The sequence below is a fragment of the Pseudophryne corroboree genome, chromosome 5 (assembly GCF_028390025.1).
Source record: "Pseudophryne corroboree isolate aPseCor3 chromosome 5, aPseCor3.hap2, whole genome shotgun sequence".
Taxonomy (NCBI): Eukaryota; Metazoa; Chordata; class Amphibia; order Anura; family Myobatrachidae; genus Pseudophryne; species Pseudophryne corroboree.
In genome coordinates this window covers 564,497,369-564,522,931 of record NC_086448.1, presented here as the reverse complement: position 1 = coordinate 564,522,931, position 25,563 = coordinate 564,497,369, and the positions used below count along the sequence as shown (strand labels likewise).

Here is a 25,563-nt window from a genome sequence, read left to right as displayed (position 1 = left end):
AAACTGGGTCCATCTCATAAGGAGTTTCTGAAGTTGGCCTCGGATATCCTTTAATTCCCTACGTAGGGCCCTAGAGGGGAGGAGCTTATTACTATCTTCAACCTCCTTAAGTTTAGATTCCAAGTCTTGTTGTTGTTGGATAGCTTGTCGTTTGAGTCTAGCACCGGCTTGGATCGCAGAGCCTCGCATAACTGCCTTAAGGGCACACCAGAAAGTCGTGACAGAAGTATCTGAGGGGGAATTAGTTTCCATATAGAGGGCGATGCAATCGATCGCTTTTTTAGATATAGGGTCCGACAGCAGGTGGGCAGATAGGCGCCATGGCCGAGGGGGGGTGGGGGGGGGGGGGGTAAATTGGTGGCAAATATTCCAAGACCATAGGAGAGGAGCATGATCGGACCAGGAAATAGGTAGAACATCCACCTGTGCTGAGTGCTGCAAAGTCCACTTATCGCAAAGAATAAGATATATGCGAGAGTAGGAAATGTGCACTGGAGAGAAATACGTATAATCTCTCGAAGTTGGGTTCTGAACTCTCCACAAGTCATACAGGTCATATTCTGCCAGCAAAATTACGGAAGGCGAGTGACGGGCCAGCAGACATCTGGGAAGAAGACTGAGGAGATCTATCTAATTTAGGATCAAGCACTAAATTATAGTCACCCAACATAAGCAGGGTACCCTGACGAACCTTCGCAATAGTCGAGCAAACTTTTCTAAGGAAGGGGAGCGTAGAGAGATACAATCGTAACCATCTTATCCTCCAATTTTCCAACTAGAATGAGGAAACGTCCATTCTTGTCAGCTATCTGGGACAGCAGTTCAAACGAAACAGAGCTCCGAAAAAGAATAGCCACTCCATTGCGCTTGAAGGGGCCATTTGCAAAAAAGCCAACTGGGTATCTCCGGTCTCTCAGAGCCGGAGGACCTGCTGACGAAAAATGCGTTTCCTGCAAGGCAACTATGTCAACTCTGTGTTTATGAAAAGTGGTCAAGGCTAGCCTGCGTTTATTGGGGGAGTTCAACCCTTTAACATTCAATGAATATATTCGTACCATTTAAAATATAGAAAAAGCAAAAACAGCTGACATCCCAAATTGGGAGGGGGACAAACTAGGGAAAAAAGAGGAAAGGACAGGCAGGAAAAACCAAAAGGGCCCATTATATTGGGACCGCATTGCTACTGCAGGGGAAAGGTATGCAGTAGAAAAAGTATGGGGAGGTGGCGGTAGTATCACCACCCCGGGGTACAAAAGGCACATGTATACCTGGAGCAATAACGTATAGCCAAACTGCAAGTACCAATAAGGGTACCAACAAGCACATCAACAAATAATGTAAGTGACCAGTGAGATACCCTCATGTGTACAGTAAGAAGAAAAAGAAAGATAAAAGAGATAGAATCAGAGGAAACTGCAGGTACACACAGTAATATAAACAGCAAATGAAGGAACCAAAAGCATACACATATATAACAGATAAACTCACGTATCCGGTATGCATTATAAGGGGGACGGAGTCCCCAAACATGAAGATCAACCAGGAACTACATTAATTGAAACATTGAATACTCAGTCAGGTCGCAGACCACTCACGGGTAAGTGGCAGGCGAGGTTTCAATGTAGAGGGCACTTTGACCGAAACATCCCAGTCATTAAGCAGCTTAACCCCAGCGTCCAGAGTGGCAACTACGTAGGAGGAATTCTCATGGGAAATCACCAATTTCACTGGGAAGCCCCATCTGTATCTAATGTCATGAGAACGTAGTGCCTCCGTGATAGGAGCCAGAGCTCTACGTTTAGAGATGGTCAGTGCTGAGAAGTCAGGAAATATTTGTATGTCTCCAAGCGTATCCGAATCAGACGCAAATCTGGCAGCTTGCATTATCCGTTCCTTGGTCGTGAAGAAGTGAACACGGAGGAGGGTATCCCGAGTGTAGGAGGCGGAAACCGACCGTGGTTTCGGAAGCCGGTGAATGCGATCGATGAGAAGGTCTCTGTCGTCCGCCCCAGGTAGCAGTTTGCGGAAGAGGAACATAGCATAGTCCAGAAGTTCCGAATTGGCCACAGAGTCTGGGATACCTCGGATTTTAATATTATTTCTCCGCGACCTGTCCTCTATATCCGCCATTTTGTCTTTATACGTCTCCATCTCAGCTTGTTGTCGGTCATGGGCCGAAATAAGGTCATTATGAGAGGACACCAGTTACTCCATTTTACGTTCAAGATGGTCTGTGCGATCACCTAAAGCAGTTAGCTCCACTTTAACTTCACGGATAGCCAGAGAGAGGTCTTGAGTGAGCTCAGATTTAAAAGCCGCAAGGACTTAACACAGAGTCTTGACAGTGAGAGGATCCCTAGAATTAGAGTCCACCCCAGGGACCGATAAGGAATGGCCAGAACTCTCCTTAGGACGGTCAGGTTGGCTCGATGGGATGGAGCTCCCGGCAGGAGACGAGGAGATACGGGCCACTTTTTGATTAGAGAAAGCCACCGGGGGGCGGGAGTGCGTCCTTAATTGCAGTAGAAGGAGTAGACGAGTGAAACTGGAAGGCCAATGCGTCACAGGCCCTGGAGGCAGAGTAGTATGCTGGTTCCAAACAGAAGCTACTATGTATGCATGAGAACCCTGGGTGGAGGCGTAGAGAGGACAGAGCACATCACATCCCTATTCAAACATTATTACATGCAGAGAGATCTTTGCAGGGTCGGGGAGAAACGACAAATGTGAGAGAGGCACAACAAATCCCAGCAAGGGGGTACTCACAGATCCAGTACAGGGGATTCCAGCAGGAATCGGCAGCACTACCACATAATGGAATATACACCCCAAGGAAGATGTAGTAGAAAAAGCTGGGGGAGAGAGTCCCAGGCAGATATCACTGGTCCTGGTCTAGCTCAGGGCTCAGTTTCAGCCTCAGAAGGAGGGGACAGAGCTGCAGAGATGCACAGACTGAAGAATCCAAAATGGGCACTGGCTGTGAATGTCTCCTTCCCAGCTGAAGACAGAGGTGGATCCCAGGCACACAGGAGTAAAAACACAAGGGCCCACGGGTCCTCGGCCTCTGGGAGCCCCCAGAGACCCCCCAGGAGCCTGCAGGGAGAGGTAGGAGCCGTCCGGCGGAGCCACGTCCCGTTTTCCCGGGTCCCGGAAGTCCGGCCCGGGTAGGCTTGAAAATGTAGTCCCCGGCTTCAGGGCAGAAGGTAGGCCGCAATCTGCAGGAGCCTCCAGGAGTGCTCCCCGATTCCGCAGACCTCACCAACCGGCCAGCGCACAGCAGCAGGAGTGGGGGAGAGGGCACCAGGCTGAAAGGAGCAGAGATGGATGTGCAGGGAGGGAGAGAAGTGCCAGAAATCCTGGAGCTCAGCTGAGACACTTCCACTCACAGCAGCAGCTAGGCCACGCCCTTCCTATGTATGTTTTTTAAGTCTGTGTTGCTTAGTGATTTTAGACGCCGCAGGTTTATAAATTTAAAAAAAATGAAATTAAATTTTTTAAAAAGCCAATTATACTCTTAGGGTTATATTCTTGAAAGGACCAAAAAAAATAAGGATTTTAAACCTACCGGTAAATCTTTTTCTCCTAGGCCGTAGAGGATGCTGGGGACTCCGTAAGGACCATGGTGAATAGATGGGCTCCGCAGGAGACATGGGCACTATAAAGAAACTTTAGACTGGGTGTGCACTGGCTCCTCCCTCTATGCCTCTCCTCCAGACCTCAGTTAGAGAAACTGTGCCCAGAGGAGACGGACAGTACGAGGAAAGGATTTTGTTAATCCAAGGGCAAGATTCACACCAGCCCAAACCAGCCACACCATATAACCTGGAATAAACGAACCAGTCAACAGCATTAAACAGAACAGCATCAGTCAAAGACTGAACAAAACTGTAACATAACCCTTATGCAAGCAAATAACTATATACAAGTCTTACAGAATGTTGTCCGCACTGGGACGGGCGCCCAGCATCCTCTACGGACTAGGAGAAAAATATTTACCGGTAGGTTTAAAATCTTATTTTCTCTTAGGTCCTAGAGGAGGCTGGGGACTCCGTAAGGACCATGGGGATTATACCAAAGCTCCCAAACGGGCGGGAGAGTGCGGATGACTCTGCAGCACCGATTGAGCAAACATGAGGTCCTCCTCAGCCAGGGTATCAAACTTGTAGAATTTAGCAAAAGTGTTTGAACCCGACCAAGTCGCCGCTCGGCAAAGCTGTAAAGCCGAGACGCCTCGGGCAGCCGCCCAAGAAGATCCCACCTTCCTAGTGGAATGTGCCTTCACCGAAGTAGGTAACAGCAAACCAGCCGTAGAATGAGCCTGCTGAATCGTGTTACAGGTCCAGCGAGCAATAGTCTGCTTAGAAGCAGGAGCGCCAACCTTGTTGGCTGCATACAGGACAAACAGAGCTTCTGTTTTCCTAATCCGAGCAGTCCTGGCTACGTAAACTTTTAAGGCCCTGACTACATCCAGGGAGTTGGAATCCTCCAAATCTCCCGTAGCCACAGGCACCACAATAGGTTGGTTCATATGAAAAGAGGAAACCACCTTAGGCAAAAATTGAGAACGAGTTCGCAACTCAGCTCTGTCTACATGGAAAATCAGATAGGGGCTTTTGTGAGATAAAGCCGCCAACTCAGACACTCGCCTTGCAGACGCCAAGGCCAACAACATAACCACTTTCCAAGTAAGATATTTTAATTCCACGGTTTGAAGAGGCTCAAACAAATGAGACTTAAGGAACTGTAAAACCACATTAAGGTCCCATGGTGCCACTGGGGGCACAAAAGGAGGCTGGATATGCAGCACTCCCTTCACAAAAGTCTGGACTTCTGGTAGAGAAGCAAATTCCTTCTGAAAGAAAATAGACAGGGCCAAAATCTGTACCTTAATGGAACCTAATTTTAGGCCCAAATTCACTCCAGTCTGTAGGAAGTGGAGAAAACGGCCCAGATGGAATTCCTCCGAAGGAGCATTCTTGGTCTCACACCAAGACACATACTTCCTCCAGATACGGTGATAATGTTTCACTGTCACCTCCTTCCTAGCCCTTATCAGAGTAGGAATGACCTAATCCGGAATGCCCTTTTCAGCTAGGATCCGGCGTTCAACCGCTATGCCGTCAAACGCAGCCACGGATCTTCTGTGAGCATTTCCTGTAGCTCCGGATACCAGGCCCTTCGAGGCCAATCTGGAACAATGAGAATTGCCTGTACTCCTTTTCGTCTTATGATTCTCAATATTTTTGAGATGAGAGGAAGAGGAGGGAACACACAGACCGACTGGAACACCCACGGGGTCACCAGGGCGTCCACCGCTACCGCCTGAGGGTCCCTTGACCTGGCACAATACCTCGGGAGCTTTTTGTTGAGGCGTGACGCCATCATGTCTATTTGAGGCAGTCCCCACTGACTTGCAATTTCTGCAAAGACTTCTTGATGAAGTCCCCACTCTCCTGGATGGAGATCGTGTCTGCTGAGGAAGTCTGCTTCCCAGTTGTCCACTTCCGGAATGAAGACTGCTGTCAGAGCGCTTACATGATTTTCCGCCCAGCGAAGAATTCTGGTGGCTTCTGCCATTGCCACTCTGCTTCTTGTTCCACCTTGGCGGTTTACATGAGCCACAGCCGTGATGTTGTCTGACTGAATCAGAACCGGTAGGTCGCGAAGAAAAGTCTCCGCCTGACATAGGCCGTTGTATATGGCCCTTAATTCCAGTACGTTGATGTGCAGACAAGCCTCCTGGCTTGACCACAGACCCTGGAAGTTTCTTCCCTGTGTGACTGCTCCCCAGCCTCGGAGGCTCGCGTCCGTGGTCACCAGAACCCAGTCCTGAATGCCGAATCTGCGACCCTCTAGAAGGTGAGCACTCTGCAGCCACCACAAGAGAGATACCCTGGCCCTGGGGGACAGGCTGATCATCTGATGAATATGTAGATGTGACCTGGACCACTTGTCCAGAAGGTCCACTGAAAAGTCCTCGAATGGAACCTGCCGAATGGAATGGCCTCGTAAGACGCCACCGTCTTTCCCAGAACTCGAGTGCATTGATGGACAGACACCCTTTTTGGCTTTAACAGGTCCCTGACCACAGTCTGGAGTTCCTGGGCCTTTTCCATCGGGAGAAAAACCCTTTTTTGTTCCGTATCCAGAATCATGCCTAAGAAAGGCGAACCAACTGTGACTTTGGTAGATTGAGAATCCAGCCGTGCTGTTGCAACACCCTCAGGGAGAGTGACATGCTGTTCAGCAACTGTTCTCTCGATCTTGCTTTTATTAGGAGATCGTCCAAGTACGGGATAATTGTGACACCCTGCTTGCGCAGGAGCACCATCATTTCCGCCATTACCTTGGTGAAAATCCTCGGGGCCGTGGAAAGCCCAAACGGCAACGTCTGAAATTGGTAATGACAATCCTGTACAGCAAATCTCAGGAACGCCTGATGAGGAGGATATATGAAGGTATGCATCCTTTATGTCCAGGGACACCATATAATCCCCCCCTCCAGGCTGGCGATGACCGCTCTGAGCGATTCCATCTTGAATTTGAACCTTTTCAAGTATAGGTTTAAGGATTTTAAATTCAGAATGGGTCTGACCGAACCGTCCGGTTTTGGTACCACAAACAGGGTTGAGTAGTAGTACCCCGTCCCCTGTTGAAGCAGGGGCACCTGGACCACCACTTGTTGAAGACACAGCTTTTGAATTGCCTTTAAAACTACTTCCCTCTCCGGGGAAGAAGCTGGTAGGGCCGATTTGAAAAACCAGCGAGGAGGCACCTCTTCGAATTCCAGCTTGTAACCCTGGGAAACAATTTCTATTGCCCAGGGATCCACCTGTGATTGAATCCAGACGTGGCTGAAAAGTCAAAGACGTGCCCCCACTGTGGCGGACTCCCTCAGGGGAGCCCCAGCGTCATGCGGTGGATTTTGTAGAAGACGGGGAGGACTTCTGTTCTTGGGAACTAGCTGTAGTTGGGAGCTTTTTTCCTCTACCCTTACCTCTGGCGAGAAAGGAAGATCCCCATACTCTCTTAGATTTATGCGACCGAAAGGACTGCATCTGATAATGTGGCGTTTTCTTTTGCTGTGAGGAAACATAAGGTAAAAAAGGGGATTTACCTTCAGTAGCTGTGGAAACCAGGTCCGTGAGACCGTCCCCAAATAATTCCTCACCCTTGTAAGGCAATACCTCCATATGCTTCTTTGAGTCGGCATCACCCGTCCATTGTCAGGTCCACAGGGCTCATCTAGCAGAAATCGCCATGGCGTTGGCTCTGGAACCCAGTAGGCCAACGTCTCTCTGAGCATCTCTCATATATAGGACAGCATCCTTAATATGACCCAAGGTCAATAAAACGGTATCCTTATCCACTGTATCAATTTCAGCAGATAAGGTATCTGTCCACGCTGCTACAGCGCTACAAACCCAAGCCGGCGCTATCGCCGGTCTGAGTAATGTACCAGTATGTGTGTAAATTGACTTCAACGTAGTCTCTTGCCTGCGATCAGCAGGATCCTTGAGGGTTGCGGTATCTTGAGACGGCAGCGCCACCTTCTTGGATAAGCGCGTCAACGCTTTGTCCACTCTGGGAGAGGATTCCCAACGTATTCTGTCCTTAGCCGGGAAAGGATACGCCATAAGAATCCTTTTGGGAATCTGCAGTTTCTTGTCTGGAGTTTCCCAAGCCCTTTCAAACAACTCATTTAGCTCATGTGAAGGGGGGAAAGTAACCTCAGGTTTCTTTTCCTTATACATGCGCACCCTCGTGTCTGGGAGCGAGGGGTCATCTGTGATATGCAACACATCTTTTATAGCAATAATCATATAATGAATACTTTTTGCCAATTTCGGCTGCAACCTCGCATCATCATAGTCAACACTGGAGTCAGAATCCGTGTCGGTATCAGTGTCTGCTACTGGGGATAGTGGGCGCTTTTGAGACCCAGAAGGGCCCTGCGACATAGTGAAAGGCAGGGATTGACTCCCTGTATTTCCCCTGGACTCTGCTTTGTCCAACCTTTTGTGCAATAAATTCACATTTGCATTTAAAACATTACACATATCCAACCAATCAGGTGTCGGCGGTGCCGACGGAGACACCACACTCATTTGCTCCACCTCCTCCCTAGAAGAGCCTTCCGCTTCAGACATGCCGACACACGCGTACCGACACCCCACACACTCAGGGAAATCTCTAATCTGGAGACAGTTCCCCCAACCAGGCCCTTTGGAGAGACAGAGAGAGAGTATGCCAGCACACACCAAGCGCCAATGACCCTGGAAACACAAGTCCCAGCAATACACAGCGCTTTTTTGTTTTATATATAAATATATTGACTGCGCTCAAATTATGTGCCCCCCCCCCCCCCTTCTTCAAAGCCCTCTGTCACCGTGCCGTGTTCAGCAGGGGAGAGTCCGGGGAGCCAGCTTCTCAGCAGCGTGCTGTGGAGAAAATGGTGCTGGTTAGTGCTGTGGGATCAAGCTCCGCCCCCTCAGCGGCGGGCTTCGGTCCCGCTCAAAATACCAATAACCTGGCGGGGGTTGTATATCATACTGCCATAGCTTGATTATACCTATAATGCCAGCCAAGAGGATTATTGCTGCCCAGGGCGCCCCTCCTGCGCCCTGCACCCATCTATGCCTGTGTGTGTGTGTGCGGGAGCAATGGCCGGAAGATTGAAGCCGGGTGAATATACGAAGAAAGAAGACTTCACAGGCAGCAGAAGACTTCGGATGTTCACTGAGGTAACGCGCAGCGGTATTGCTGCGCGTTACCTCAGTGAAAATCCGAAGTCTTCTGCCGCCTGTGAAGTCTTCTTTCTTTGTATACTCACCCGGCTTCAATCTTCCAGCTCTGCAAGGAGGACGGCGGCGTGGCTCTGGGACGAACGGCAAGGGTGATACCTGCGTTCCGATCCCTCTGGAGCTAATGGTGTCCAGTAGCCTAAGAAGCAGGGCCTATCACTGAAGTAGGTCTGCTTCTCTCTCCTCAGTCCCACGGCGCAGGGAGCCTGTTGCCAGCAGGACTCCCTGAAAATAAAAAACCTAACAAAATTCTTTATTACAGAGAAACTCAGGAGAGCTCCCCTGAAAGCACCCAGTCTCCTCTGGGCACAGGATCTAACTGAGGTCTGGAGGAGGGGCATAGAGGAAGGAGCCAGTGCACACCCATTCTAAAGCTTCTTTATAGTGCCCATGTCTCCTGCGGAGCCCGTCTATTCCCCATGGTACTTACGGAGTCCACAGCATCCTCTAGGACGTAAGAGAAAATATGAATATTTTATTTACTTTCACCCATCTTCAGTAATATACCAGCCGGCTGAGTACACATATGCTGACCAGTATTTCTGATTCAGAGATAGATGCAGCTTGTACAGCAGCAAAGACGCAGGTGCTGTACAAAATTATGCAAATGCTGCAGGAGGTGTGTGTAAAAAGACGCGTCCTGCCAACTTCTTTGATCTGCTATCGGATCACACTGCGTGATCACTGTCACCATCTGATAAATCCTCCGGATGGCCGTGAAATCTACGGTGCCAGGGCCAGAGAATATGCATTGGAAGAAACAGACCTGGGCCGTGGCACGCCTATGAAACGGGGGCAACACGTTCCGTGTTGTATAATAGTCTTTCACCACCCCCTCCCCCAAACAGCTGCATGCTGCGACTCAGGGGGAACTGTGTGTGGAGACACAGGAACCATTACGCACATGCACAGTACCGATCCTGCCGACGCACAGCACAAACATACATCGAAGTTGTACACAAACTATTAGGTTTGCATACAGCTCTAAATCAGGCACCAGGTTGTAACGCCTACCCCTTTTTTTCTAGCCTTTAGATTAGAAGTTGGCAGTGGAGAATACCTGCAATATGGCGGAGCAATCTTTACTGCTGAAGGTGGACGGCCTACTGCTCAAGTCTCACTGAAAGGTTACAGGATGAAGAGATAGATATAGATAGATAGATAGATAGATAGATAGATATCTATCAACAAAGGAGTTGGAAAAAAAATAAAAAATTTCGTGCAGGTCAGGAAAACAGTAATAGTTACTGTGAGAGACTTACCTGAAGAAGAACATGACTGTACATGGATCATATAACTCGTACATTTTGTTAAAATCAGGTACTTCGGTTATATCCACTAGATACATCACAGCAAAGTTTTTTACCTGGTAAAAAAAAAAAAATATGTAAAATAATAGGAACTACAATATAGGAGACATACAGCAGAAGAGGACAGTAATATCCCCTTCACACGTTCCAGAAGGTCAAGCCTAATATCTAGCATAAACAGTATTCATAATGTCCATATAGCATATACACATGTGTACTATCTCCTGCTTGTGCTCTAAGACTAAGGGTCCGATTCAGATGTGGATGTTGTGCAGATGTTTTTTTGCAATTTCCTGATGTTTTCAGATCTGCGCATGCACAGGAGCCGCACTGTGCATGTACAGGTCACGGCTGTGATGTCGCTTGCAGTGGCCCAAACACTGCACCAGGATTGGCATGCCGTTGGCGGTAGGGGGCAGTACAAGCAGCATTCCAAGAAAAGGGGGGGTGTCGGCCCAGTTTGCTGGGTGTACTAAAGCTAGTGGCTGCATCCTTGGATGCAGCTTCACTGGCTCCAGTAGTGTGATTTTGCCAGATTGTCCAATATTCATACAGATGGATCAGATGCTGCAACTTTGAATGCAGCAGTGCATCAGACAAGCCTGTAGTGGGCGTACATTTACTTAAACCCTCCTCCTGCGGCTTTAGTATAAATTGAGCAAAGTGGCAGCGACTGTGCTATAGCATTCACCCCTAACTCAGCGCCTAAATTATGTGCAACAGAAAGTGTGGTAGCTGGCTGTGTAGTTATCAGAAAATATGAAACTTTCAATTGCTTCGGATACAAAAAAGCAGATGTGCACATAACAGCAAATTTGGGGTCAATTCAATTAGGAGCAAGTGTATACCATGAAACTCGCATACATTCCAAATGGATTCGGTATGATATCCCGATGGATGGGATGCCAACGGTCAGAATCCCTACAGTGGCATCCAGACCATCAGAATTCCGACAGCCACTCCAAAAGTACCCTAACTCTCCCTTGTTAGTGCCTAACCTTCCCCTTACCCGCTGCCTAAACCTAACCCTACCCACTGGGTGCCTAACCCTTACCTCCCATTCCATGTGCTTAACCCTAACCCCCCCCCCCCCCCCATCCCCGGTATTCATCCATAACCTATCCCTGCAGCCAAACACCCCCCCCCTCCCCTCTAATGTCTAAACAAACCCCACCCCCCACCCCTCCCCTCGTGCTCCCCTCGGGGCAGGACGTGAGTGCTGAAAGAAAGATCGGAATCCCGGGCATTGGTATTTTGACACCAGGATCCCGTCAGGTGGCATTTTGACTACATCCCTTCCAGGTAACACCCACCGGGTTCACTGTGAGTCATGTAAGATGCCTTTATTTGTACTTTCCCTTGACGCCGAAAAGGCATTTGATAAGCTCCAGCACTCAATTTTGGCCCTATACTATTCTCCCTTAGCCAGAATACACGTTACTGGTTGTCTATCCTTGAGTTTTAGTATTATCACTGGTACTCAACAGGGTTGCCCACTTTCCCCTGATATTTGCGCTGTGATTGAGCCGCTCACTGCAAAAATCAGATATTTAGATTCTATACAGGGCACTAATATAGAAGCCAAAGCTGGAACCAAAACTTACGTTTTTCGCACCATACCTAGAATGCGTCCAAAGTTTTGTGTAATACATTTTACAAGGTAACTGTAAAATATATTTGGAAAAGGAATAAGCCGAGAATAGTGAGAATCACTCTCACAGTTTCTAAATTAGATTGGGATTAGTATTTCCTGATTTAAACATCAATATACTGGTTCGATGCAGAGTCACCAAAACCCTGGGTGGTAGCAAAGAGGGACTTTGCACAGTTCTTTGACCTCCCAGATCTATTATGGCTCCATGGCTTTAATAATCCTTTGGGTCAAGGACTCCCAAAGTCAGTCCAGGCCTCAATACTAGCCTGGCATCGGTTACAGAGGCTTAATCGTTACCATCTCCAGCCTGATCTTTAGCAGATATAGCTAAATTTTCCCAAACAGTTGGATTCCTGGGCCAGTGGCAGTTTCTCCTTATTGGGAGATGTTCTGTTTCAGGACGGGTTAGCTATATTTTCTCACCTCCAAGTGAATCACGGTATCCTAGCTCAGGACTTCTACAAGTACTTACAATTATGGCACTGACTTTATTTACTAGCCCCATTGAGAAAGCCAACTTGTCCTACATACATTCTGAATTGGTTCAAGTCATCCAGCCATAAAGGGGTGATAACATGGTGGTACTAATCTCAAATTTTCCAAAGTTAAAAAAGGTAAATCGGCTTGTTAACGTCAATATCAGAGGAGGATTAGGCTATTATATTACATACGTATTTTAAGGTGTCCCACTGCATTAATCACTTGGAAATGTTTTTTTTTTTTTTTTAAATTAGTCTGTGTCTTTCACCCAAGAATGACAGCATAAAATCTGTCCCCGTCTCTAAATAGTGTTGGAGAAATTGTGGGTGCGTGGGTGATGTTCTGCTTATTTTTTGGTCATGCCCTACTATACAGCCACTCTGGGTGGAGGTCTTCACTGTGATTGGTAAAGTGACAGGGGTGTAGGCCTGCTAGTCACGCCGTTTCACTTCTACCCTGGGTAAATGGCTCAGGAAAAAGGTACGTTATGGGCCATATCTTGGTGGCCCTAAAGGCTGTCATCACACAACTTTGAAGGACAGCACCTGTACCCAGATATACCGATTACTAATAATAAGGTTCAACAACATTTTGAATTTAAGATGGTGGACTGTATGTTCTCTTCTGCCTCATCCACTCATATGAAATGGTTTAGATGGAGTGAACACAGAGATGTTTCTCCACATACAGTAGGGAAACTGACCTTCTACACTCTCCTAGTTTTGATTCTTGAAGATTCATGACCAGTATTCTGGTGTTTTGCCGGATATTTTCTCTCATCTTGTGCAAAGTCTATTTGGGCCTTGGCACCTTATGTACCTTCTATGTTTCCCATTTTTTCTTTACTGTACCCATAATTTCTCTCTGTGTTTAAACTAAATAAAAGCTATTGTGGAAAGAAAAAAAAAAATAAGATTTTAAACCTAGCGGTAAATCTTTTTCTCCTAGTTGGTAGAGGATGCTGGGGACTCCTTAAGGACCATGGGGAATAGACTGGCTCAGCAGGAGACATGGGCACTAAAAAAAACTTTAGATATGGGTGTGCACTGGCTCCTCCCTCTATGCCCCTCCTCCAGACCTCAGTTAGAGAAACTGTGCCCAGAGGAGACGGACAGTACGAGGAAAAGATTTTTGTTAATCCAAGGGCAAGATTCATACCAGCCCACACCGTATAACATGGATATACGAACCAGTTAACAGTATGAAACAAAACAGCATCAGCCCGAGACTGATCAAAACTGTAACATAACCCTTATGTAAGCAGAACTATATACAAGTCTTGCAGAATTTAGTCTGCACTGGGACGGGCGCCCAGCATCCTCTACGGACTAGGAGAAAAAGATTTACCGGTAGGTTTAAAATCTTATTTTCTCTTACGTCCTAGAGGATGCTAGGGACTCCGTAAGGACCATGGGGATTATACCAAAGCTCCAGACCGGGCGGGAGAGTGCGGATGACTCTGCAGCACCGATTGAGCAAACATGAGGTCCTCATCAGCCAGGGTATCAAACTTGTAGAACTTTGCAAAGGTGTTTGAACCCGACCAAGTCGCCGCTCGGCAAAGCTGTAATGCCGAGACACCTCGGGCAGCCGCCCAAGAAGAGCCCACCTTCCTAGTGGAATGGGGCTTTACAGAATTTGGTAACGGTAATCCAGCCGTAGAATGAGCCTGCTGAATCGTGTTACAGATCCAGCGAGCAATAGTCTGCTTAGAAGCAGGAGCGCCAACCTTGTTAGCTGCATACAGGACAAACAGTGCCTCTGTTTTCCTAACCCGAGCCGTTCTGGCCACATAAATTTTCAATGCCCTGACCACATCAAGGGACTCGGAATCCTCCAAGTCCCGTGTAGCCATAGGCACCACAATAGGTTGGTTCATATGAAAAGATGAAACCACCTTGGGCAAAAATTGAGGACGAGTCCGCAACTCCGCTCTATCCACATGGAAAACCAGATAGGGGCTTTTGTGAGATAAAGCCGCCAATTCTGACACTCGCCTTGCCGATGCCAAGGCCAACAACATGACCACTTTCCAAGTGAGATACTTTAAATTCCACCGTTTTAAGAGGCTCAAACCAGTGAGACTTAAGGAACCGCAACACCACGTTAAGGTCCCAGGGTGCCACTGGAGGTACAAAAGGAGGCTGGATATGCAGCACTCCCTTCACAAAAGTCTGTACTTCTGGAAGACAAGCCAATTCCTTCTGAAAGAAAATGGATAGGGCCGAAATCTGAACCTTAATGGAGCCTAATTTTAGGCCCAAATTCACTCCAGTCTGTAGGAAGTGAAGGAAACGGCCCAGATGGAATTCTTCCGGAGGAGCATTCCTGGACTCACACCAAGATACATACTTCCGCCATATACGGTGATAATGTTTTGCTGTCACGTCCTTCCTAGCCTTTATCAGAGTAGGAATGACCTCATCCGGAATGCCCTTTTCCGCTAGGATCCGGCGTTCAACCGCCATGCCGTCAAATGCAGCCGCGGTAAGTCTTGGAACAGACAGGGCCCCTGTTGTAACAGGTCCTCTCCGAGAGGAAGAGGCCACGGACCTTCTGTGAGCATTTCCTGCAGATCCGGATACCAGGCCCTTCGAGGCCAATCTGGAACAATGAGAATTGTCTGTACTCCTCTTCGTCTTATGATTTCTCAATATCTTGGAGATGAGAGGAAGAGGAGGAAACACATGGACCAACTGGAATACCCACGATGTCACCAGGGCGTCCACTGCTACCGCCTGAGGGTCCCTTGACCTTGCGCAATACCTCAGTAGTTTTCTGTTGAGGCGTGACGCCATCATGTCTATTTGAGGCAATCCCCACTGACTTGCAATCTCTGCGAAGACTCTCCTGGATGGAGATCGTGTCTGCTGAGGAAGTCTGCTTCCCAGTTGTCCACTCCCGGAATGAAGACTGCTGTCAGAGCGCTTACATGATTTTCCGCCCAGCGAAGAATCCTGGTGGCTTCTGCCATTGCCACTCTGCTCTTTGTTCCGCCTTGGCGGTTTACATGAGCCACTGCGGTGATGTTGTCTGACTGAATCAGAACCGGTAGGTCGCGAAGCAAATTCTCCGCTTGACTAAGGCCGTTGTATATGGCCCTTAATTCCAGTACGTTGATGTGGCTCTGGCTTGACCAGAGACCTTGGAAGTTTCTTCCCTGTGTGACTGCTCCCCAACCTCGGAGGCTCACGTCCGTAGTTATCAGAACCCAGTCCTGAATGCCGAACCTGCGACCCTCTAGAAGGTGAGCACTCTGCAGCCACCACAGGAGGGATACCCTGGCCATGGGGGACAGGCTGATCATCTGATGAATCTGTAGATGTGACCCGGACCACTTGTCCAGAAGGTCCCACTGAAAAGTCCTCGCATGGAACCTGCCGAATGGAATGGCCTCGTAAGACGCCACCATCTTTCCCAGAACTCGAGTGCAGTGATGCACAGACACCCTTTTTGGCTTCAAGAGGTCCCTGACCAAAGTCATGAGTTCTTGGGCCTTTTCCATCGTGAGAAACCCTTTTCTGGTCTGCATCCAGAATCATGCCTAAGAAAGGCAAACGGGTCGTCGGAACCAACTGTGACTTCGGGATATTGAGAATCCAGCTGTGCTGCTTCAACACCCTCAGGGAAAGTGATACGCTGCTCAGCAACTGCTCTCTTAATCTCGCTTTTATTAGGAGATCGTCCAAGTACGGGATAATTGTGACACCCTGCTTGCGCAGGAGCACCATCATTTCCGCCATTACCTTGGTGAAAATCCTCGGGGCCGTGGAAAGCCCAAACGGCAACATCTGAAATTAGTAATAACAATCCTGTACAGCAAACCTCAGGAACGCCTGATGAGGCGGATATATGGGGACATGAAGGTATGCATCCTTTATGTCCAGGGACACCATATAATCCCCCACTTCCAGGCTGGCGATGACCGCTCTGAGCGATTCCATCTTGAACTTAAAGCTTTTTAAGTATAGGTTTAAGGATTTTAAATTTAAAATGGGTCTGACCAAACCGTCCGGTTTCGGGACCACAAACCGGGTTGAGTAATACCCCATCCCCTGCTGAAGCAGGGGAACTTTGACCACCACTTGTTGAAGACACAATTTTTGATTTGCATTTAAAACTATCTCCCTTTCTGGGGAAGAAGCCGGTAGGGCCGATTTGAAAAACCGTCGAGGAGGCACCTCTTCGAATTCCAGCTTGTAACCCAGGGAAACAATTTCTATTGCCCAGGGATCCACCTGTGAGTGAACCCAGACGTGGCTGAAAAGTCGAAGACGTGCCCCCACTGGGTCGGACTCCCTGCATCATGCGGTGGATTTTGCAGAGGCCGGGGAGGACTTCTGCTCCTGGGAACTAGCTGTAGTTGGCAGCTTTTTTCCCCTGCCCTTACCTCTGGCAAGAAAGGAAGATCCCCGCACTCTCTTGGGTTTATGCGACCGAAAGGACTGCATCTGATAATGTGGCGTTTTCTTAGGCTGTGAGGAAACATAAGGCAAAAAAGTTGATTTACCTGCAGTAGCTGTGGAAACCAGGTCCGTGAGACTTTCCCCAAACAATTCCTCACCCTTGTAAGGCAAAACCTCCATATGCCTCTTCGAGTCGGCATCACCCGTCCATTGTCGGGTCCATAGGGCTCGTCTAGCAGAAATCGCCATAGCGTTGGCTCTGGAACCCAGTAGGCCAACGTCTCTTTGAGCATCTCTCATATATAGGACAGCATCTTTAATATGACCCAGGGTCAATAAAATGGTTTCCTTATCCAGTGTATCTATATCAGCAGATAAGGTATCTGTCCACGCTGCTACAGCGCTACAAACCCAAGCCGACGCTATCGCCGGTCTGAGTAATGTACCAGTATGTGTGTAAATTGACTTCAAGGTAGTCTCCTGCCTGCGATCAGCAGGATCCTTGAGGGTTGCGGTATCTTGAGATGGCAGCGCTACCTTTTTAGATAAGCGTTTCAACGCTTTGTCAACCCTTGGGATGGATTCCCACCGTATCCTGTCATTAGCCGGGAAAGGATACGCCATAAGAATCCTTTTGTGAATCTGCAGTTTCTTGTCTGGAGTTTCCCAAGACCTTTCAAACAACTCATTTAGCTCATGTGAAGGGGGGAAGTAACCTCAGGTTTCTTTTCCTTATACATGCGCACCCTCGTGTCAGGGACAGAGGGGTCATCTGTGATATGCAACACCTCTTTTATTACAATAATCATATAATGAATACTTTTAGCCAATTTTGGCTGCAACCTCGCATCATCATAGTCGACACTGGAGTCAGAATCCGTGTCGGTATCAGTGTCTACAACTTGGGATAGTGGGCGCTTTTGAGACCCAGACGGTCCCTGCGACATAGTAAAAGGCAGGTCTAGACTCCCTGTACCTTCCCTGGACTCTGCTTTGTCCAACCTCTTGTGTAATAAATTCACATTTGCATTTAAAACATTCCACATATCCACCCAGTCAGGTGTCGGCGTTGCAGACGGAGACACCACACTCATTTGCTCCACCTCCTCCCTAGAAGAGCCTTCCGCTTCAGACATGCCGACACATGCGTACCGACACCCCACACACTCGGGGAAATCTCTAATCTGGAGACAGTTTCCCCACAAGGCCCTTAGGAGAGACAGAGAGAGAGTATGCCAGCACACACCCAGCGCCAATGACTTTGGGAAAAAAAAAATTCCCAGATAGCGCTTTTTATATATATATTGATTGCCCCAAATTATGTACCCACCCCCCCTTCTTGAAACCCCTCCGTCACCGTGTTCAGCAGGGGAGAGTCCGGGGAGCCAGCTTCTCAGCGTGTGCTGTGGAGAAAATGGCGCTGGTGAGTGCTGAGGGATCAAGCTCCGCCCCCTCAGCGGCGGGCTTCGGTCCCGCTCGAATCCATTCAAAAACTGGCGGGGGATACTCATATACAGCCCACAGAGCCAATATATCTATTTTTACCAGTCCTAGAGATGTAAATTGCTGCCCAGGGCGCCCCCCCTGCGCCCTGCACCCATCAGTGCCTGCCGTGTGTGTTCTGTGTGGGAGCAATATTACCTCAGTGAAGATCTGTAAGTCTTCTGCCGCCTCTGAAGTCTTCTTATCTTCTTATACTCACCCGGCTTCTATCTTCCGGCTCTGTGAGGAGGACGGCGGCGCGGCTCCGGGACGAACAGCGAAGAAAGACCTGCGTTCCGACTCCCTCTGGAGCTAATGGTGTCCAGTAGCCTAAGAAGCAGAGCCTAGCATTTAAGTAGGTCTGCTTCTCTCTCCTTAGTCCCTCGATGCAGGGAGCCTGTTGCCAGCAGGCTCCCTGAAAATAAAAAACATAACAAAATACTTTCTTTCAGGAAACTCAGGAGAGCTCCCTGTAGTGCACCCAGTCTCCTCTGGGCACAGTATCAAACTGAGGTCTGGAGGAGGGGCATAGAGGGAGGAGCCAGTGCACACCCATATCTAAAGTTCTTTTTAGTGCCCATGTCTCCTGCGGAGCCCGTCTATTCCCCATGGTCCTTACGGAGTCCCCAGCATCCTCTAGGACGTAAGAGAAAAATTGCAATTATCTGTACAGCGATTACACAGTGCAAACATATTATATAAATGTTAATAATAAGATTTTACTCACCGGTAAATCTATTTCTCATAGTCCGTCGTGGATGCTGGGTACTCCGTAAGGACCATGGGGAATAGACGGGCTCCGCAGGAAACTGGGCACTTCTTTAAAGAAAAGATTAGGTACTACATCTGGTGTGCACTGGCTCCTCCCTCTATGCCCCTCCTCCAGACCTCAGTTAGGGAAACTGTGCCCGGAAGAGCTGACATTACAAGGAAAGGATTTGGAATCCAGGGTAAGACTCATACCAGCCACACCAATCACACCGTACAACTCGTGATAACTATACCCAGTTAACAGTATGAACAACAACTGAGCCTCATTAAACTGATGGCTCAGAACAAAAAACCCTATAGTTAAGCAATAAGTATTGCAGAATTCCGCACTAGGGACGGGCTCCCAGCATCCACTACGGACTACGAGAAATAGATTTAACGGTGAGTAAAATCTTATTTTCTCTGACGTCCTAGTGGATGCTGGGTACTCCGTAAGGACCATGGGGATTATACCAAAGCTCCCAAACGGGCGGGAGAGTGCGGATGACTCTGCAGCACCGAATGAGCAAACTCAAGGTCCTCCTCAGCCAGGGTATCAAACTTGTAGAATTTTGCAAACGTGTTTGATCCCGACCAGGTAGCAGCTCGGCAAAGTTGTAAAGCCGAGACCCCTCGGGCAGCCGCCCAAGAAGAGCCCATCTTCCTCGTAAAATGGCCTTTGACTGATTTAGGATGCGGCAGTCCAGCCGCAGAATGTGCAAGTTGAATCGTGCTACAGATCCAGCGAGCAATAGTCTGCTTAGAAGCAGGAGCACCCAGCTTGTTGGGTGCATCATGCAGGATAAACAGTGAGACAGTTTTTCTGACTCTAGCCGTCCTGGAAACATAGATTTTCAGGGCCCGGACTACATCCAGCAACTTGGAAGCCTCCAAGTCCCGAGTAGCCGCAGGCACCACAATAGGTTGGTTCAAATGAAACGCCGATACCACCTTAGGGAGAAATTGGGGACGAGTCCTCAATTCTGCCCTGTCCATATGGAAGATCAGATAGGGGCTTTTACATGACAAAGCCGCCAATTCTGACACACGCCTAGCCGTAGCCAAGGCCAAAAGCATGACCACTTTCCACGTGAGATATTTCAACTCCACGGTCTGAAGTGTGTCAATGTGATTTTAGGAAATCCAACACAACGTTGAGATCCCAAGGTGCCACTGGAGGCACAAAAGGGGGCTGAATATGCAGCACTCCCTTAACAAACGTCTGAACTTCAGGCAGTGAAGCCAGTTCTTTTTGAAAGAAAAATCGACAGGGCCGAAATCTGGACTTTAATGGATCCCAATTTTAGGCCCAAAGTCACTCCTGACTGTAGGAAGTGCAGAAATCGACCCAGCTGAAACTCTTCTGTTGGGGCCTTCATAGCCTCACACCAAGCAACATATTTTCGCCATATGCGGTGATAATGTTTTGCTGTCACATCCTTCCTAGCTTTTATCAGCGTAGGAATGACTTCAACCGGAATGCCCTTTTCCATCAGGATCCGGCGTTCAACCGCCATGCCGTCAAACGCAGCCGTGGTAAGTCTTGGAACAGACAGGGCCCCTGCTGTAGCAGGTCCTGTCGGAGCGGCAGAGGCCAAGGGTCCTCTGAGATCATTTCTTGTAGTTCCGGGTACCAAGTCCTTCTTGGCCAATCCGGAACGATGAGTATAGTTCTTACTCCTCTCTTTCTTATTATCCTCAGTACCTTTGGTATGAGAGGAAGAGGAGGGAACACATAAACCGACTGGTACACCCACGGTGTCACTAGAGCATCCACAGCTATCGCCTGAGGGTCCCTTGACCTGGCGCAATATCTTTTTAGCTTTTTGTTGAGGCGGGACGCCATCATGTCCACCTGTGGCCTTTCCCAACGATTTACAATCAGCTGGAAGACTTCTGGATGAAGTCCCCACTCTCCCGGGTGGAGGTCGTGCCTGCTGAGGAAGTCTGCTTCCCAGTTGTCCACTCCCGGAATGAACACTGCCGACAGTGCTATCACGTGATTTTCCGCCATTCGGAGAATCCTTGTGGCTTCTGCCATCGCCATCCTGCTTCTTGTGCCGCCCTGTCGGTTTACATGGGGCGACCGCCGTGATGTTGTCTGACTGAATCAGCACCGGCTGGTTTTGAAGCAGGGGTTTTGCCTGACTTAGGGCATTGTAAATGGCCCTTAGTTCCAGAATATTTATGTGTAGGGAAGCCTCCTGACTCGACCATTGTCCTTGAAAGTTTCTTCCCTGAGTGACTGCCCCCCCAACCTTGGAGGTTTGCATCCGTGGTCACCAGGACCCAGTCCTGAATGCCGAATCTGCGGCCCTCGAGAAGATGAGCACTCTGCAGCCACCACAGCAGAGACACCCTGGCCCTCGGGGACAGGGTGATCAGCCGATGCATCTGAAGATGCGATCCGGACCACTTGTCTAACAGATCCCACTGAAAGATCCTTGCATGGAACCTGCCGAAGGGAATCGCTTCGTAAGAAGCTACCATCTTTCCCAGGACTCGCGTGCAGTGATGCACCGACACCTGTTTTGGTTTCAGGAGGTCTCTGACCAGAGATGACAACTCCTTGGCCTTCTCCTCTGGGAGAAACACCATCTTCTGTTCTGTGTCCAGAATCATACCCAGGAACAGCAGACGCGTCGTAGGAACCAGCTGCGACTTTGGGATATTCAGAATCCAGCCGTGCTGTTGTAGCACTTCCTGAGATAGTGCTACTCCGACCAACAACTGCTCCATGGACCTCGCCTTTATAAGGAGATCGTCCAAGTACGGGATAATTATAACACCCTTCTTTCGAAGGAGTATCATCATTTCTGCCATTACTTTGGTAAATACCCTCGGTGCCGTGAACAGACCAAACGGCAACGTCTGGAATTGGTAATGGCAGTCCTGTACCACAAAACGGAGGTACACCTGGTGAGGTGGGTAAATGGGGACATGTAGGTAAGCATCCTTGATGTCCAGTGATACCATGTAATCCCCCTCTTCCAGGCTTGCAATAACCGCCCTGAGCGATTCCATTTTGAACCTGAACTTCCTTATATAAAAGTGTTCAAGGATTTCAGATTTAGAATAGGTCTCACCGAACCGTCTGGTTTCGGTACCACAAACATTGTGGAATAGTAACCACGTCCCTGTTGAAGGAGGGGAACTTTGATTATCACCTGCTTGAGGTACAGCTTGTGAATTGCCGCCAGTACTACCTCCCTGTCCTGGGGAGTAGCTGGCAAGGCTGATTTGAGGTAACGGCGAGGGGGAGACGTCTCAAACTCCAGCTTGTATCCCTGAGATACCACTTGTAGAACCCAGAGATCCACCTGTGAGCGAACCCACTGGTCGCTGAAGTTCCGGAGACGGGCCCCCACCGCACCTGGCTCCACCTGTGGATCCCCAGCGTCATGCGGTGGACTTAGTGGAAGCAGGGGAGGATTTTTGTTCTTGGGAACTGGCTGTATGGTGCAGCTTTTTCCCTCTACCCCTGCCTCTGGGCAGAAAGGACGCGCCTCTAACCCGCTTGCCTTTCTGAGGCCGAAAGGACTGTGTCACGATCCAGGTAATTCCTTATCAGTATTTACCTTCCAAATGCCTCCTGAGACTGTCCCAGTGTTCCAAGCCTGGATTCCATCTGCACTGTCTGTGTGCAGGACGCTGCATCTCATTGTCTCTAATCTCCTTACTGTGATTCTGGCAGCATCAGGGTTAAGTTTCACATGCAAGTTACAAACAGTCTTTCCCTCCAAATTCAAACATGGGCGCAGCCATGTTTGTTTTCATCACATGTTACTTTTCAGCCAATCAGCTGCACTCTGGTTTCTACCTAATTACCCAGCAGCTGCACTCTAGACTCTGCTTAATCAGCCAGCCAATCCCTGTTTCCCAGCTGGTATAAATATCTTGTTCCTGGGCTGGAAAGTTAGTCAGTGCTTCAATTGTCTTCAGTGATTCCAGTGTGCAGTTCTTCCATGGACTTTCTCTGCTGTACAGCCTGACTCTGCAGTGTCTACATTGCTCCCTGTGACTGGCAGTTACCTGAGACCGGCTTCCAGCTTCTAGCTTCCAGCGGTGCTCTGCCCTGCCAGTAACCATCGGTGTTCCACCATCGATCCCAAGTCACCATCGGTGTTCCGCCATCGATCCCAAGTCTCCATCGGTGCTCCGCCATCGATCCCAAGTCTCCATCGGTGCTCCGCCATCGATCCCAAGTCTCCATCGGTGCTCCGCCATCGATCCCAAGTATTTCTCTGAACTGTGATTCCTGTTACCTGTACCAAGTCATCCGTATTCCTCTGAACTGTGTTTAATAAATCTTTGAACTTTCCTTCGTTGTCTTGGTCACGCCTTCGGGCATTTGTTCTAAAGGTTCCCTGCTTGTCTAAGAACCCTGTACTGTCTCCCAGGTACACATATATCTCAGCCCCTACAACTGAGGCTCCCCCTGGTCAGCACCAGCCCTCAGTTGTGACAGTAAGCACTGAACCTAATGGATCCGGCCGGAGACCAGGTCCAAGCGACCAGGCCGATGCAAGAACTTGCAGCCTGCCTTGAACGTCAGGGGGCTACACGGGGCCATGTGATTCGCTGTCTCCAGGACCTCTCCTCTCGGCTGGATGGAATACAAGTAACCCTCCGTGGTTCAGGGGCGTCCAGTGTGCCGACTGCAGTACCTTTGGTGGCATCCCCACCCACCATTCCCGTTTCTGCTCCTTGTCTCCATTTACCGACACCTGCCAAGTTTGATGGTTCCCCAAAAGCCTGTCGGGGTTTCCTAAATCAGTGTGAGATATATTTCGAGTTACAGCCTGGCAGTTTCCCAACTGACCGCACCAAGGTTGCTTACATCATCTCCCTCCTCAGTGGCTCCGCCCTCGATTGGGCATCACCTCTATGGGAGAAGTCTGATGTCCTGCTCTCTTCATACACAGATTTCGTGGCAACCTTCAGGCGCATGTTTGATGAACCAGGTCGTGTGACCTCTGCCTCCTCTGATATCCTCCGGCTACGTCAGGGGACACAAACAGTCGGTAAATATCTGGTACTGTACCAGATCCTAGTGTCCGAACTTTCCTCAGCCCAAGAAGGGGCGTCTGTGTTTACAGCTTAAGTTGGGGCGTTCGTTTCTGCAACCCCAGGAGGGGTATCCAATGTTCAAGCTCTAGTAGGGGCATATGAGTCTTCTCAAAAAGGAGTTTCTGATCTGTCAGCCCCAGGAGGGGTGCTGGAGAAAACAACCCTGAGAGAGGTGTCTGATTTGTCAACCCCAGGAGGGGTCACCAAAGTTTCAGCCCCAAGGGAAGTATCCAGAGCCAAGTTCCCAGATGGAAATTTTTGTGCTACAGATGCAGTTATGAACTCCTGTTTGCCATCTTCAGAGAGCACCACCCTGTTGGCATCCAGCATGGACCATGTCCAGGATGGTCTAACTGAACACTCAGATACCACTCATTCCGGTTCTAACCGGATTCAGACTCCTTCAGTTCCAGCTGATTCGAATGTCAATCCAAAGACTCCTCCGGTCCCAGCCGGTTCAAGCTTTTCTGGACCCAATCCGGTTCCATCCGTAGGTCCAAAGACTACTTCAGTTCCAGCTGATTCAACGGTCTCCAAACTCAATCCTGTCCTATCCGTCGGCCCAAAGTCTCCGCCGGTCTCAGCCGGTTCAAGTTTGTCTGGACTCAATCTGGTCTCGTCCATAAGTCCGGTACAGTCTCCTCTGGTTCCAGCTCATCAGGACTCAATCTAGATCCTTTCGTTTGTTCAGATAAAGAATTTATAAGTGTCCTGGGGCCACTCCTAAAGGAGGGGGTGCTGTCACGATCCAGGTAATTCCTTATCAGTATTTACCTTCCAAATGCCTCCTGAGACTGTCCCAGTGTTCCAAGCCTGGATTCCATCTGCACTGTCTGTGTGCAGGACGCTGCATCTCATTGTCTCTAATCTCCTTACTGTGATTCTGGCAGCATCAGGGTTAAGTTTCACATGCAAGTTACAAACAGTCTTTCCCTCCAAATTCAAACATGGGCGCAGCCATGTTTGTTTTCATCACATGTTACTTTTCAGCCAATCAGCTGCACTCTGGTTTCTACCTAATTACCCAGCAGCTGCACTCTAGACTCTGCTTAATCAGCCAGCCAATCCCTGTTTCCCAGCTGGTATAAATATCTTGTTCCTGGGCTGGAAAGTTAGTCAGTGCTTCAATTGTCTTCAGTGATTCCAGTGTGCAGTTCTTCCATGGACTTTCTCTGCTGTACAGCCTGACTCTGCAGTGTCTACATTGCTCCCTGTGACTGGCAGTTACCTGAGACCGGCTTCCAGCGGTGCTCTGCCCTGCCAGTAACCATCGGTGTTCCACCATCGATCCCAAGTCACCATCGGTGCTCCGCCATCGATCCCAAGTCTCCATCGGTGCTCCGCCATCGATCCCAAGTCTCCATCGGTGCTCCGCCATCGATCCCAAGTCTCCATCGGTGCTCCGCCATCGATCCCAAGTCTCCATCGGTGCTCCGCCATCGATCCCAAGTCTCCATCGGTGCTCCGCCATCGATCCCAAGTCTCCATCGGTGCTCCGCCATCGATCCCAAGTATTTCTCTGAACTGTGATTCCTGTTACCTGTACCAAGTCATCCGTATTCCTCTGAACTGTGTTTAATAAACCTTTGAACTTTCCTTCGTCTTCG

The 25,563-nt window shown here is 49.0% G+C and overlaps 1 protein-coding gene across 3 annotated transcripts in view; it reads right to left on the bottom strand.

Moving 5' to 3' along the window:
- TXNL4A (thioredoxin like 4A) overlaps positions 1–25,563 on the bottom strand; it is a 75,236-nt gene that overhangs the window by 25,028 nt on the left and 24,645 nt on the right. For all 3 annotated transcript variants that reach the window (XR_010177816.1, XM_063923298.1, XM_063923299.1), the window contains exon 3: positions 10,067–10,170. Coding sequence is in view for 2 of the 3 variants with exons in the window: in XM_063923298.1 (XP_063779368.1) it covers positions 10,067–10,170 (104 nt within the window). In the remaining variant the exon portion in view is untranslated. The remainder of the gene's footprint in view (positions 1–10,066; positions 10,171–25,563) is intronic.